Source organism: Triturus cristatus, chromosome 7, assembly GCF_964204655.1.
Source record: "Triturus cristatus chromosome 7, aTriCri1.1, whole genome shotgun sequence".
NCBI lineage: Eukaryota > Metazoa > Chordata > Amphibia > Caudata > Salamandridae > Triturus > Triturus cristatus.
This window is the reverse complement of record NC_140590.1, coordinates 1,824,136,524-1,824,153,102: the sequence shown is the minus strand read 5'-3', so window position 1 is coordinate 1,824,153,102 and position 16,579 is coordinate 1,824,136,524. Positions and strand designations below refer to the sequence as shown.

At 47.1% G+C, this 16,579-nt stretch overlaps 1 protein-coding gene across 1 annotated transcript in view; it reads right to left on the bottom strand.

Moving 5' to 3' along the window:
* Window positions 1-16,579, bottom strand: part of LOC146813295 (C-type lectin domain family 2 member L-like) — a 62,023-nt gene that overhangs the window by 21,709 nt on the left and 23,735 nt on the right. The window contains exon 4 of the mRNA XM_085620140.1: window positions 11,578-11,681. Within this exon, the coding sequence (XP_085476266.1) occupies window positions 11,578-11,681 (104 nt within the window). The remainder of the gene's footprint in view (window positions 1-11,577; window positions 11,682-16,579) is intronic.

Sequence of the window (16,579 nt, the reverse complement as noted above, 5' to 3'; positions counted from 1 at the left end):
GCTTTTTATTCTACTTTTTGCCTCTCTTGCTGAGCCTTTCATCTGCACTCACCCATTTGCTCGCTGTGTGGCTGAAAGTGCAGAGCGCTACTTGGCTGGCTACGTACAGAATTCCCCAAATATAGGGATCATGCCTGCGCAGAGCAGCCAGGCTAATGTTCAAGCCCTTGTCCAGGAGCCCTTCGCTCACCGCTACCCCAGAGGCAGCCATCTTCCCCACTGCAGGCACCGGCGACTAAGGACCCCTTACCCTAGCAGTGCGCAATACCCACGCAGAACTGGCCAAAGGTCATGCTGGCTCGACAGTGGTGCACTATACTGCAGTGACGAGAGGGCGGCCTGTGACGAAGATACAATATAGTGCAGCATGGTTGGATGTTTACAACGCACAGACTGCTGCGCTGTGTTTGAGCCCCCACCCCCCCCAAAGATCCGCTCTTCACCCTGCCTCTGGTTTCTGTCTCTCAAGGCTGATGAATGACTGGGTCTGGTCAGTGCCTGAGCGCCGCAGGTCTTTAAAAGGCCATTTGCTTGGCAATGAGGCTTAGTTGTTTTTCACCCCTTCTTAGAGTCCCTGCATCTCCACTCTGCCTATTGCTATGAAAACTAGCCCCCCGCCCCAACATTTGGCTCTAGCTGCGCCTCTGTAAACATCATACCACTTTCAACACCCCATCATCAGGGTTGCTGGCTGACTTACACAACTCCAAAAAAAAGTCACAAGACATACACTGAGGAGTGACAAGAGTGCCCGTGCATCAGTGGAGCTGGAGACTGTCAAGAGAATAGATGGACTACAGTGATCAGATATTGACTGGGGAAGCTTAACCCGCCGAACAAGCTTCAAACCGCACTCCCCAGCACTGTAGCTTACAGGGTTTGTTATTAGCATGCCATTTTAAAGGTACTCATTGTGTTTGCCTTTGCAAGAATGGAGTAAAACTTGAGACCTAGAATTCACTGCATGTTTAAACAGTGAGTGTTTAACTCATCGAGCCAGCAGCAGCCTAGCGTAGGCACCTCTTTGAAGGATATTTTGTAATTCTCAGCTTAACTGTTTGGGGGTCCTCACAGCACAAATATGTTATCTTTTTCCACTGATTCCTGTTAAAAGGCACCAAGTCCACATCTATAGAGTTGTTTAGCATGTTGTTAAGTTAATTAGAATCGTGATTGTGTAGGGCTTATTGTACATATCATTATTGAATTATCACAATTGTTATTTCTCTCCACCGGGTGCACGTGATTGCAATATTTTTTTTCGGCCTGCTTTTTTCTGTTTTTTGGCCTGCTTTTTTCTGTTTTTTAAGTGTTTAAGTGGCATCGAAGCATGGCACGTGTTATGCTGTTTTAATATTTTCTTTGGTCTTAGCCAGCCCAATCCCAACTTGGTGAGTTTACAAATCTGCTTCATTTTCTGGTAGGTGTGTTTTTCTGCACAATAACAGGAGGGCTCTGTTTATTCAGGCTGCACAGAGGCTATTCATATATGTTATCTGCTGAGACAAGCCCTTTTAGTATGCGGTACTTCGTGCATGCCTGCAGCAGGTGCCAGCACAGTGTACTCAGTTAAGGCGTGTTACTCATCTTGGAGTCTGTCAGTACCCGGGATAGAGTGTTTGAAACGTAGGAGCTGTCCATGCTTCCAGTGAAGTGATAAAAAAGATGGGGCACAGAATGGCGTCCTTCCAGAAGCATACTCCAGATCTGAACAGTGCAAATCACGAGTGACTTCTACGTCCATATGAACTCCAGTGCATTCAGCGCGCGCTCGGCGACCCATGGTGTCCTGAAGTATTTCTTTTGTCAACGCTGGGAGATCGCCACAGCAACATTTTAATCGTCACCCCCTTCTTTACCTCAACTTATAAGCTCTGTGTTTAATTCCTCTCACCTCAAACTTTCGTTGCATTGACACAGGGACACTGGAATCATGAAATTCTGAAGCTGGTGCATTTTTTGCATAATTATGGATTTGCTGCCTTTGCCACACAATTCACCACACGCTGCGTGATCTTGAGCTGCAAATTGCAACTCCCAAAAATAGTTTCAAGCTCAAACGGGTCAAAAGATACTAAAACTTGGGAGTCCTTGGAATCTGGCATCTGTTGATTCTCCCTTAGCATCCATCTGCTGCTAGGGTTGTCATACAGGTACTATTTCCCAACCTTCACCCTCCCCAAAAAAAACATAACAAGCAACCATTGGGACAGGCAGATAGAAGTTGCCAGCACTGAAAGGACAAAAAAAAAAAAAATCAAGACATTATTTATTGTTAATACTTTTTCAATATGGTTGTTCAGTTGTACATAATGCTTTTTTGGTGATATACAAGGTAACAAAAATGCTTCTGACACTTCTTTATTATAACTTTTCAGCATGCTGCAGACTGCTGTACAGCACAGCTTAAAGACATAGGCAAAGTCAATATCTCTGGCTAAACACTTATAAGGTCCCAAAGGCGAGACCTATTGGCTATGCCAATGCTTGTTTCATTAGTCAGTATGAAAATAAGGGCTAAAGGATGTATGATTTTCTGTTCAATGGACAGTCAAGTAGGTTCAAGTGTAGAAGAGAGATTGAACCAATGTATGCCTTGTCTGGCCAGAAATATTATTTGGTATTTCTGATGGTCTGGCAAGTAAAGGTCGCAGAGTTGTTTCGGTAGCCGAAACTTCTTAAGTTCTAGCCTATGACTTTTAGAGGACATTAAAAAGTCCCTTATAATATTATCCCGCTTTTTAAAGAACTCATCAGAGAGGGGCATGGGAGCCATGCTTATGAGGAAGTTGATCAAAGGAGAGATCATCATTTTGGTGGTCTCAATGCGATCCTACCATGTGATGTGTTAGGGTAACCATCTGCCTAACAGATCATTGACGTGTAGGAGTGTTTTATTTTCATTCTATCTTATGGATGGGATCAAATACGTTTTGAGCCATAATACCCAAGTATTTAATTATTTTTTTCTCCCATTTCAATCCTGTATCGCTAATTGTTGAGCTGCTGCAATGGCAGTTGAGTAGGCAAATTTCTGTCTTTTCTTTATTGAGGGTATATCCCCATCAAACTTACCTTCTAATCGCTATGCAATTGTTTATAACTCTTACATGTCCAAGATATATGCTCAAGTATCTCCACATATGTTTCACATCTATAATTTCATGTTTACAAGGATGTTTTTCAAAACAATCAGTAAAAACTGAAAAATTGGCTTGTATCAGATTTACATCAGCAGGGAACTCAGTTGGAAATACAAAACTCCAGGATGTTTGACACTGAAGGAGTGAGTTCTTATCCTTTATGCCTCATTAAACAACCAAGCATCCACTGAACAACAAGCATTTGCAATGCAATAGGTCTCGCATTTATAAGAGTTTGAGCTATTGGCATTGTAAAATTTAAATGCCTTTTATTTATGTTTTGGTTGTAAAACAAATAAAAGGCATTGTCATTTACAATGTCAGTAGCATAAACTCGCATATAAGCAGTGTGTGGAGTGCAGCAGTGTGCGGCGTGCAGCAGTGTGAGGCGTGCAGCAGTGTGAGGCGTGCAGCAGTGTGAGGCGTGCAGCAGTGTGCGGCGTGCAGCAGTGTTTCGTGTAGCAGTGTGAGGCATGCAGCACTGTGTGGCGTGCAGCATGCAGCAGTGCCGTGCAGCATGCAGCAGTGAGTAATGCAGCAGTGTGTGGCGTGCAGCAGTGTGCGGCGTGCAGCAGTGTGCGGCGTGCAGCAGTGTTTCGTGTAGCATTGTGCGGCGTGCAGCAGTGTGTGGTGTGCAGCAGTGTGGCGTGCAGCAGTGTTTCGTGTAGCAGTGTGCAGCAGTGTGCGGCGTGCAGCAGTGTGTGGCGTGCAGCAGTGTGTGGCGTGCAGCGGCATGCAGCAGTGTGTGGCGTGCAGCAGTGTGCGGCGTGCAGCAGTGTGCGGCGTGCAGCAGTGTGCGGCGTGCAGCAGTGTGTGGCGTGCAGCAGTGTGTGGCGTGCAGCAGTGTGTGGCGTGCAGCAGTGTGTGGCGTGCAGCAGTGTGAGGCGTGCAGCAGTGTGAGGCATGCAGCAGTGTGAGGTGTGCAGCAGTGTGAGGCGTGCAGCAGTGTTTCGTGTAGCAGTGTGAGGCGTGCAGCAGTGTGCGGCGTGCAGCAGTGTGCGGCGTGCAGCAGTGTGTGGCGTGCGGTAGTGTGCGGCGTGCGGTAGTGTGCGGCGTGCAGCAGTGTGCGGCGTGCAGCAGTGTGCGGCGTGCAGCAGTGTGTGGCGTGCAGCAGTGTGTGGCATGGTTTTTAAACAACAAGAAAAGCGGACATCAAAGGAAAGGTGGGAGGGAACGAGCATATGGGGTGTGAGTTATAACGAAAGTTAATTGTTGTAAGAGGGGATGCAGGAAGTGAGGCCGAGCGCGCGCTGGCGAAAGCAGTCTGCTGCTTTCAAGTCCGATTCCAGATGCCAGCTTCGCACTTGAATGCCTCACATGCACTGGCCATAAACCGCATTCCTAAGGTCTTGTGCCCCTTACTAAATCTCTCTGAATGCATGAGGCGGCGCACGCGCAGGAAGTAGCTGGTGGCAAATGGAATGTGCGTGGTTGTGCGCGTAACCGCCACCCGATCCACCTGGGAAGCCTTTGGGAGCATTTTCTGAAGCCCCTACATAGGTCTCGCTGAGCGATCGCTTACGCGATAGCCAGGCGAGACCTAAAAAATAAAAGGGTTGAATCTCGAGAGAACAGCATTCCTGGAGAGCTAAAGTCGAGTACTATTTATTCAACAGCAAAAGATCCTCCCCTGCTTTATTAACCTTTGAATATATTTTGTAGCAGTATAGAACACACACAAAGTAGTTTATAGACATTCCAGCTCTTAAAAGGCTAGCCCCATTGTACTGGGCCTCCCCCGCAGTTCAATATCTGGGTTTTAATTTAACTCCCGCGTTGGCCTCCTGGACACAACCTAGCTGGCCAGAATATCGTCAGTCCATAGTGTAGGACCTCTGGCACTAGAAACCGCTGTACATCTCATGGCTGGGCCACATCAATGTCAGAAAATTAAAGTCCTTCCTAGGATCCTGTACCTTTTCCTATCCTTACCCACGCCCATCCCACCGACAATATGCTGCGCCTACAACGCAACATCCCCTCCTACATGTGGAGTGATAAACAACTCAGGCTCTTTAACTCCTTGCTGATGCTACCCAGAGACAGAGGTTGCTTAACTTGCCCTAACCTTCTTTAATACTACTGGGCGGTCTATTTACGCCATATCTCAGTGGGTTGTCCCTGAGAGCGACAAACATGGAGAGAGCAGTGGCGTGTCGCCCCTTATGGAACCTGGCTTGGCTCCCTAAGCATGCAAGGCCGAGGAGTGCTTACACGGCTACACCAACAAAGACAGTCCTAGCGATATGGGACAAACTAGTCCTTAAGAGAGGCTTTGCTACCTTTCCTTCTCCCAACACACCATATGCCCGCAAACCGGATTTTACCCCCACCCTTTACCCTCACATGTTCCCTATTGAAGGCCGGAGAGTTTAGAACCCTACGCAACCTCTTGGTGGGAGGCACTATTAAGCCCTTTGACCATTTCAGATCGGACTTCAAACTTCCTGAAACGACGTGGCTGCAATATTGCCAGTTGCGTCACTGGGTACTCCAGCCCCCTCTCCCACCCCCAATGTTCAGTGGGTCACGAGGGCTCACACCCCCCCTTTGAGAAGCTCGTCGGTGCATTTGATGGCTCCAGGGGACGGATATCTAGAACCTACCATGTGCTTCAGCATTCTTCGCCTCCCCGCACACACAGTCGCAAATAGGCACTTTTGAGGGCAGCTCTCAAAAGCAGTGGGAAACTCTTTGATGTGACATCCCTAGACATACAGAAGCACAGCCCAATGAGACACAGCCTACAAGCTCATGGTTCAGTGGTACTATACCCCAACACGCCTCCACACTATTTGTCCTACAGCTTCTGCCCTCTGCTGGCGGGACCGGGAGATTTCTGTCACAGCTGGTGGTTTTGCACCCTCAACACTACATAATGGAAGGAGATTCTGGGACACATCAAGGGCACAGCAGGATTTCCACTTCCGGCCTCCTACACCACTATTATACTGGGCATCCAACCTCTTGCATTGAAAGCGATGACACATACTGATTGGAGAATTAGCCACATGTTGGACGCTGCCAATCAATTGATAGCGCTTGTCTGGAAAAAGGCCACAGCCCCCTCATTGCCCTATGGTTCACACACCTCTGGTACATTGTGGCAATGGAGAAGCGATATTACAAACTGGCCCACACTGATGCCAAATTCACATGTATTTGATGACCACTGCGCAAATATCTCTCTCGCCTGGAATACACATGCATCACCCCGTCCAAACTTAAAGCACTGCATCTTTTTGACTAGCCGACTTGTCAGCTGCTTTAAAAGCAAAAGTGACATGCAACCCTTATCTGGTGACCCTCCTTCTCTGACCCTGTCCCCCTCACCATCACCTTTGGGACCCCCTCACGCCGCTCTCTGTAACATTGCAAAGGACTAGGGATTTCATGGGACGCATCCTGATCTTAGAGAGTTTTAAATTTTTGTTTCCTTGTTCATGGTTTTGTGACATGCTTTCTTGCAAGGGTCTTCCCTGCGTAGGGCACCCTCCATCTGTATCGCCTACCAATGCGCTCCAACAGCTGTACATTCTCATCTGTGCCAATGTGTCAAGGGTATTTATGCACAATGGATGTCAGTTTAACTGCATATCTTGTATGGTTTTTCATTTTTTGGGAAATTCTTTAATAAACAGAATACAAGCACACACACAACAAGCATTTGCAATGCAATAGGTCTCGCATTATTAAAGTTTGAGCTATTGGCATTGCTAATAATATTGCAACACGATTAGCTCAAACATTCAGTAATGCGAGACCAATTGCATTGCAAATGCTTGTTTTCTTAAGACATGGTACGGGGCAGAGTCAGAAAGGGGGTAACGAAAACGAGCAACGACATCCTTCCAAACACCGCAGTTTGTTATTACAGTCTGGCTCCAAGGAAACATCTGAGACGTACGAAGGAAAAAGCCCTCAGCTGAGGAAAAACATTAACACCTAGACGAGGTTTGTCCACTTATTGTCCGGGTGGAGGGCTCCGAGCACCGCCCAAACCTGCCGCGAAGGAGACTTCCGCGAGCCGCAGCCTCTCCGAGGGGCTCCACGCAGGCGGGTTTATTGTCTTTAAAACCCAAGGTGTGTTTTATTCGCATCAGATGCTGACCTAAGTGAGTGCATTAACAAGCTCCCTGACGGCATCGTCCGCAGATTAACGACAATCTGTTTTTACTTTCAAGAAACTTTGATTTTTAATCTACCGCATGTTACTGTTCACAGCGATGCAACAATTTTTGTGACGCACTTTGTGAGGCCAGAACTGGAAGAAATATGTAGCCAAGAAACTTTTACTGGTTTTAATTAGATTTTAATAAGGGACAACAGATAGCGGACAGGCTTCATCACTACGTAGTAATTTATATGTAGTGGATAAAATAAATTGTATTTAAGTCAGTCGTCATTTTAAGAAGATAATACAAATAATAGCTTAATTAAAACTACAATACAAATAAAACATAAGTTGAATGAGGGCAATGACGTTATACACAACAAGGAAAAGAAAACTAGAACTTTAGAGCGGACCAGATGTTCATACGCAATAATTTAAAAGACGTTGATACACCCCCGTGACATCATAGTACAAAAGGGGTACAAATGCTAGAAGTTGAAATTGCATTACGTTGTCATATGCAATAATGTAAAATAGAAGCTGACTGAGGACTATGACGTCATTGACAATAAAGCTACAAATATATCAGAAGCAGAAAGAGGACCAGGCCAGCACATATGATAGAAAAAGAACAGAAAGTGAAAATGGACTATGTTTTAATAAGCATCACAGCTGGTAACAATAGAAGTTGAAGTAGGCTAGGTCGTCATATAAAATAATATAAAATAAGACTAATAGTTAATGACGTCATAGACAATACAGCTAAGCATACTTGAGACTGAGAGAGGACTTTATAAACGCTGTATGTCTTTACATACGAAAGATAAAAGGATTTGAAATGCTCCCAGCGCACCCTCTGCCCCTTCTCACCTCTCATACTCTCTCACGTTGCCTCCTCATTCATCCTCTGGAGCTCATCTTGGCTCAGCCGCTTCAGCGGGAAGGACCCGAGGCTCCCTCCTGTTCCGGAATACCGTCGCGCACACTTCCGGGGCACGCACCGTTACTTCAGGGAGATCTACCAGAAACGTTTCTCGCAGCCAGCGAAGTATACTAAATGCGAGCATGCGGTGAGAGAACTGATGCAGTAGCAACAGCGCCAGCTTCCTTGTGGTTTCTGGAAAGTAAGAGCTTCCTAAAGCGAAGGTGGCGAAATGGAGAAGAGAGAAAGAAGTAGAAGAGGTAAAGCAGCTTTATGCAGTCGACTTTGAGATAGGAAATGGGTAGGGAGATAGAGCCTGGGCCTAAGGTGTCGAAAAAAATGATGTGTTTTGGGTTTCGGAGTGTATCAGTGCATCAATGGCTGCAACAATGTGGTACAGGAGGTTTGCCCCCATAGTCGCCCCGGTCACGGATGGGACTGGTGGTGGGGGAAGCGGAGGTCACAGGGGTGGGGGGGTTTGGAGCAGGAGCACATGGTGGTTGCGCAGTGCATGGAGGGGGGAGGCGAATCGCGTTGGGGCAGGGGCACATCTCTACTTTTGGCTGCGGGACTGGACGGCGCGGTGGCCGGGCAGCCCTTCAGCAGGGGTTATGGCGGACAATCGGCGGAGTCGCGCACGGTGGAGTAGATTGGCGAGGCTGCCGCATGCTGTGATCCTGGACAGATGAGAGGTTTGGGCTAGATAAATTACAGCCATCACACCGATGTGTGTCGGAGAGCGGGGCTGGCAGCGCATCACTGATACTAACTAAGAGGGAGAGAAAGTTAAAGTGCGCCATGCGCGCGCTGCGTTCACGCGGGGACAGAACAGCAGAAACTCGCTTGCGAATTGAAAGGGTGGGAGCGCGAGAAGAGATGCTGCGGGTGCACATGGGATGTCTGGGGGATAGGAGATGTGCACACCGCGAGGCTGTACGTGCACGTACACCAACTCAAATCCGCCAAAACCTGCGCGTGCCCATCTCCTGTCCCACTTCTGAAGCAAGTCAGTAACAATAGCTCTCGCTGGCGACAGCAGCGCTACGCGCTGCGTTCGCCAGGCGAGACCTAAAAAGTAGTTTATTGCAGTTGCTTGAATCAGAGAGATTTCCGACAGACATTTCCCAAACCAGGAATAAGCCATCTACTCTCATGTGAAAACAATCACCGGCACTTCATTGTCAACACTAGCACTTATGACAACTGCCACATGGTGTGTTATTTAGGGATAAGCAGGACAATAGTTATTTATTAATACAATATACAATAAAAACAACTAATAACTCCCACCTAAGCCATTATTATAGTTTGGGGGGCCTTAAATAGTCTAAATTGTCACACTTACACACAGGTACTGTCATTGGCAGCACTGGCAGTGGCTGGTGCAAGCATCTGGGGGAGAATGTATGCATTGTCAGCATTCCGTCCATCATTTGTTTGTTGTAACGCTTTTCGCCCTAAGTGGGATGGGTATTCCCAGACGTGGGACCCGTGCTCGCTACGCCACTGGAGTCAAGCTATCCTGGCTGATGACGGCTGATAGCCAGAAACCGGTCCTAGGATGCTTGATTCCGGTCCAGGGAAGACATGGCTTGGCAGTTCGGGCTGGACTGTTCCCATGAGGCACAGGGTCAAGACTGATTTGCATATGGCCATGTCTAAACTGGGGTGGTGTAGTGGGCAAAAGAACGATGGATTTAACCCAGATCTCTTGACTGGGGGAGAATGTATGCATTGTCAGCATTCCGTCCATCATTTGTTTGTTGTAACGCTTTTCGCCCTAAGTGGGATGGGTATTCCCAGACGTGGGACCCGTGCTCACAACGCCACTGGAGTCAAGCTATCCTGGCTGATGACGGCTGGTAGCCAGAAACCGGTCCTAGGATGCTTGATTCCGGTCCAGGGAAGACATGGCTTGGCAGTTCGGGCTGGACTGTTCCCATGAGGCACAGGGTCAAGACTGATTTGCATATGGGCATGTCTAAACTGGGGTGGTGTAGTGGGCAAACGAACGATGGATTTAACCCAGATCTCTTGACTGGGGGAGAATGTATGCATTGTCAGCATTCCGTCCATCATTTGTTTGTTGTAACGCTTTTCGCCCTAAGTGGGATGGGTATTCCCAGACGTGGGACCCGTGCTCACTACGCCACTGGAGTCAAGCTATCCTGGCTGATGACGGCTGATAGCCAGAAACCGGTCCTAGGATGCTTGATTCCGGTCCAGGGAAGACATGGCTTGGCAGTTCGGGCTGGACTGTTCCCATGAGGCACAGGGTCAAGACTGATTTGCATATGGGCATGTCTAAACTGGGGTGGTGTAGTGGGCAAAAGAACGATGGATTTAACCCAGATCTCTTGACTGGGGGAGAATGTATGCATTGTCAGCATTCCGTCCATCATTTCTTTGTTGTAACGCTTTTCGCCCTAAGTGGGATGGGTATTCCCAGACGTGGGACCCGTGCTCACTACGCCACTGGAGTCAAGCTATCCTGGCTGATGACGGCTGATAGCCAGAAACCGGTCCTAGGATGCTTGATTCCGGTCCAGGGAAGACATGGCTTGGCAGTTCGGGCTGGACTGTTCCCATGAGGCACAGGGTCAAGACTGATTTGCATGTGGCCATGTCTAAACTGGGGTGGTGTAGTGGGCAAAAGAACAATGGGTTTTAACCCAGATCTCTTGACTGGGGGAGAATGTATGCATTGTCAGCATTCCGTCCATCATTTGTTTGTTGTAACGCAAGCATCAGTGGCCTCCTGATGAGGTACCTAGCACGTACGTTTCTACAAATTAAGCACTGGTTTAGACACCGTATGTTCTGAGAATCTGATCTTATAGAGCAGAAAAACAGCTAACATGGTTCCCTCAGAGCCAAGCACTGGCTACACAAACATAAAATAGAAATATTTAATGAAATTCTATATCAACCAGAATATGAAGAGGAGTTGGCCTAACAACTAGGGCGGTCGACCTCGAATCTGGGGACCTAGGTTTGAGTCTCGGCAATGACGCTGAACATCCTGTGATTCTGGGCAAATCACTTAATCTCCCTGGTGCCTAAAAAAAAAAAAAAAATTGTGTCCTAATGTAACGCAACTCGTGCTATGTAAAGCGCTCTGATACCTGATACGGGTCAAGTTTCCCATATATAAAACTCTATAAAACAAAATTTTAAAAAGTGGTTGTCCTATTTATTGACAAGTTTCAAAATAATTTTTCATTGTGTCTTAAAAAGTCTACTTTCCACAGCACTGCATGAAGATCTACTGTTAGACTTCAATGAACATCATTCAAAGAGAGCAATGCACCCTTGGGAGTTCAGTATTGGGCAGTAGTCAATACTTTTGAGAAATCAACTGGCTGGCTGGCGATCTCACGCAGCTAAGAACAACTTACTTGTTGGTGTTTAAAGGAATACGATTCACCCACTGCATTTCCCCTTCAGTCCTATGGAGTCCAATCCAGGGTGGATTAAACCACATTCGATGAGAGAGAAAATCCTGTACAAGAGGTGGAAAACAAGTTTATTTGGACAATTATCCATAAAACATGCTAAATTCATAAAAGCACCTACACAGTATAAAATTTACTTAAAACACATTGGCCCCTCCCTCCAACATGGCACCCTACTAAAACCCATCCTGGAGACTCTGTTTAACAGTAAGGATAAAACGAGTAATTCCTACTGCCACATCAAGACAGTGCATTTCTGACAGCAACTCAATCGCCTCCGGTCTTTGAAATGTTCTGTATTTTAAAAACTAAGGCATTAAATACTTGATGCGAATAGCAATATAAAAGATAAAATACATAAGAACATGCAACAAGGAACATTTTACATCCAGAGGGCAGGGGCAGAGACCATTACCGTCCCAAGTCATGTTATACTGGATGCGGGACGAGTAAATTGGGTTGCATCCAATTCTCACCCTTAAAATTTCATTACACAATCTGGGGTTGGGCAACTGAGCAAAGAATGGGAAAACCATTTTGAGGCTCAGAGTATTTCAAGAGAACCTGATAGACGGCTTCTTAAGTTTATGCCAAGTCGAGAGACCCAGCAACCTCTCCTGCAGATTGTTTAAGCGCTTGCTTGCTGGGGAAAGGGGACCAAGCTACAATTGAGCCCCCCTCAGAATGCTTGTTTTCGAGAGCCATTAACCTTTTCCTTGTTTCCCTAGCCCACCTCCTTTCAGTGGCTTGGATCTCAACCCAACACAGTTTAGAGACCTTTGAGGTTTCACCGTCCACAGAGAGCTTATTGAAAAATCTTAGAGACCAGGAATACGCCAACAGGTTACAGGGGGTCAGATTCAATTCCCTCCTTATACTCTGTACCATTGTGCAGCGACAGGAGCCTTCTAAGAACTTCCCGCTCCAACTTATCCCATTCACAGGAAGGGTCAGGGGCAAGTACCTCAGCGCCATACAGCGCCTAAGGGGGATTTTCCCTTTGCATGTCTTCATCAAGGGAGTAAGGGCCAGACCTCCATATTTAATTGAACCTGATCATGCAAACTAGCTTGCAACAATTACCTCTGCTTAATACAACCTGTGTGTGTCCCATTTTAAGTTCCTATTAAAGGACGGGCCAAGATATTTTTTAGTATTCACTATCTCCGCCTGCTGAGCATACAGAAACCACTTAAAGCTTTGTACCTTTTTCCAAAAGACCAACACCTTGGTTTTCACTAGATTAATTTTCAACAGGTTCTGTTTGTTGTGTGCTTCGAGGGCATCTAGCTTCCTCTGCAGGCCAATAGAGGTGTAGCTCATCAGAACTAAATCGTCTGCGTGTAGCAGAGATGTCCTGATTCCCAACTTTAGGGGAGTATTACTTTGATTGCCTTGTATATGACAGGAAGTATTCTAAAATAAACTAAAAAGCAGGGGGAATAAAACACATCTCGTTTATAGAGATTCTTTGAGATAGCCTACATGTTTTATCAAGCTCAACTTGAGCCCACTTATGTGCTTAAAACATATAGTACATTAAGTAGGGCAGTTGGAAGCTTCCAGGCAACAAGTTTCCTCCATAGGAGATCCCTGTCTACCTGTCTATCGAGTCGAAAGCGGTCTGAAGTCAATAAACCAACAACACAGCCTTTGACTCACTTCCAGGGCTTTCTGAATAACGGCAAAGACAGCAAAGCAATGGTCTGTAGTTGAGTGACCTCCCCAAAATCCACCTTGCTCTCAGTGTCGACTTCCTTAGGTGTTTGACTTGATCTCAGATTACACTATTCTGCTCCACTGATCATATGTGCTGCAAGATACAGGCGGTGGACAATATCCACATTGAAGTTTACTTGGTTTTGAAATTACCATTGTGCAAGGATTCATTACCCAGTACACCCTAAAGCTACATTTGTTTTCTGGCTGATTGGACAGAATTCTGTTTGATTCTATTCGGCTTTGTCCTGACCCAAGTTCAAAACTGCATTAATATATTTGTATTTTTGCAACACATTGTCCCGATGATGGCCCTGGTCAAGTTTACCTTTGGGCTGAAACACTGACCAGTACCTATGTAGGATGGACGGCTGATTGATTTGGTAGATTTGTGTATTTTATTTTAATTTTACCCTCTGATTCAATAAATGGTGGCCCTTTGTTTAAATTAATGGCAGCCTATTGTTTCGTATAGTTCCTATCATCATTGTTTGTGTTGCTGTCAAATTATTGGTTTGATTAAAATTCTTGTGACCAATGTTCAAAGCATAATTTTATTATTAATTTTCTAATGGTCATAGGTTTTTACTAAGGGAGCAATTGGGTATCAGTTTGCCCCTCTTTTGTTTGGTGTTCATAGATGTATGTTGGATTGGGTGACCTGTGTGTTAGGCTTACTTACCTTTCTAATCGATATGTGTTCTCATTTATGTTTATAGCCTTATTACTTGTCGGCTAAGGTTATCCCCAGGGAACCACAGTTATTTGAAGATATACAATTATCCTGGTTCTTAGGGTTCCAGAGTTGACTCCGTAACTTGATATTATTCGACAGGAGTTAAGCAGCACAAGCGCGGTGGTGGCAGCATACCGTACAGTGATCAGTAGGAGTGAACCGGTCTGTTTCAACCTGAGTCACTGGAGTGAATCCTTCAGGTTCACTCTCTTTTTAAAGTTCCGCTGCTGTATGTGCTTAACTCACCCTCGGCTACATCAGAATGGTGTGAGGTGCTGCACAGCACAGAAGCGGTGTTTCTGCACAGGGTATATGTGGGCATCGGGAGGGTGGCATACTTGGACAATGCAGTGCTGGTTAGTGCATGCATGGTGTATGCATGTGCTGGAGGTGCATGTGTCTGTGAGTGGTACAGTATCTGAAGCATGTAGTGCTCTCCTGTGCAGTGCATGCAGGAGAAGTGCATGTGTTGGTTGTAAGGGTACTTGTGAGTGGTACACTATATTAAGGATGCAGTAACTGCATGATAGGTGCATGTGGAGGGTGTGTGTCCAACTAGGAGTGGTACAGTACATAAAGGATACAGTCCGCGCATGCTGGATGCATGTGTGCCTCTAAATGGTTCAGAATATGGAGGATACAGTACTGTGCAGTGAGTATATGCTGTATACATGCACTGAGTGTAGGTGTGTCTGTGGATGGGTGTAGGAGAGTAGGGTCTGCTATCCTATGGTCACCCCAAATTTTTGCTTTTTGCTTCACTGGTTTTTGACATATTGAGGCTGTGGGCCTGCCAATCAGACCCCCAGCCTGCTGTTCTCTCTACTAAATTAAAACTATGCACCCTAGGTGCATAACCAATTGGAAGTGGATCACCCTGTCAGCCCCTGTACCAGTGTACACTAGGTACTCAGGGCATTGGTGTACCCAAGGCCTGCCAGGGGCTGCAGCATGTATTATGCCACCCCAGGCTTGGCCTAACAATCTGACACAACTGGCTGATCACTCAGCTGGGGTAAGTTGGTGTAATCACCTCTTACTTAGGTGTAGTATACCTATACCTAACCTTAAATGGGACACCTGGTAACCTCTAAGTCACTCCTATGGCAGGCCTTAACAATCCTGAAGGCAGAGTGCTTGGTTCCATGTGAGATGGTGCTCTGGCATGAGCTGAGCCTGTCTGCAGTGGTCGGAACAACTTCCTTCTACTGTTTCCAGATATCGTCATACCATATACTCTTAAGTGCATTATGAACCTCGCGGTTAAATGCTATCTTTGGTTTGGCTTTATCAAAACATGTCGAGTAAGGTGTCATACGAATTGGAATACTAACCCCTCGCCAATTCTGGCGACGGGGTTAGCATTCCACCCTTCTAGAGGGACACGACATGTACAGTGCCTGAAACCCGGGTAAAATCAGACATAGCCTCAGCTCCACAAAATGGATGCTGCCACCACAGACACAAGTCTGCCCTCCTGCTGCTGGGAGTCCTTCCAGCTTGGGAGGTGTGGACAAAGGGTTTCCTGCCAGGGGAGGTGCGTGCACCACCCCAGACAGGATTTTGTGTATTGGTCAGGTAGGGCTTGAAAGAAACCAGACATGCCTGTGGCTCACAAGGAGCCTCGGTGCATATGCCAGTTCAAACCGGTCCTGGGGCACACCAGTCCCGGGCCTGGGGCGAGCTGGACAAAGGATTGGGGGTGTAACCACCCCCCTTCCTGGTCCCACCCATAGGGAGGGACCTAGCAGGTAGTCCGGCCCCTAGAATCCGAATAAAGGTAGGAGCTGTGTCCTAAGACTTCAGACATCCTGGAATCAACTTGAAACTAAGAAGAAGACGGGAACTTCGACATTCTGCTGCACAGAAGACTGAAGAAAATCTCCCCTGTGGTCAGGGAGTGACCACCTTGCTAACGCAAGCACCATCCAGCGAATCACCGTCTGCTTTGCCGCCGCCTCCCGCCGGAGCCCGAGCCCAGAGACTGACAAGACCTGGACCTCCAGACCTCTCACCGCCCGATCCACAGTCCCTGCAAAGAGGAGACCCGTGGAGGCACCGAGACACGTGGAGCCAGCCATCTTGAAACGACTACGACAAGCTGACCAGTGCAACAACCGAGGCTCCCTCCAAGTTGTGCTTTGGGTCCTGAGAAGCCCAACCCTCGAGCAGCATCTGCACCAAAGGTGAGCCCTCCAGCATCTCCACGATCTGCGTGGGGCCCTTCTGCATTTTGCCACTCGACGCGCCTAACCGGTTGCTGGCCCGCTGGCTAGTGGCCATCTTGGCGACGAAATCTACGACAAACACCGCTGGTCTGGTTGCTCCAGACTGGCCCTTGCTCCCCTCCAAAGGAGCAATCCCTCTGACCTTGCTGGTCAGAACCAACAGCTGATTTCCGAATCCTCCTGCAATTGCTTTTGCCAAGGCTTGTTTGCTTCGATCAAGTCGCCGACACCGCCGACAGCGAGAGCCTGCGTGGGACAGCTC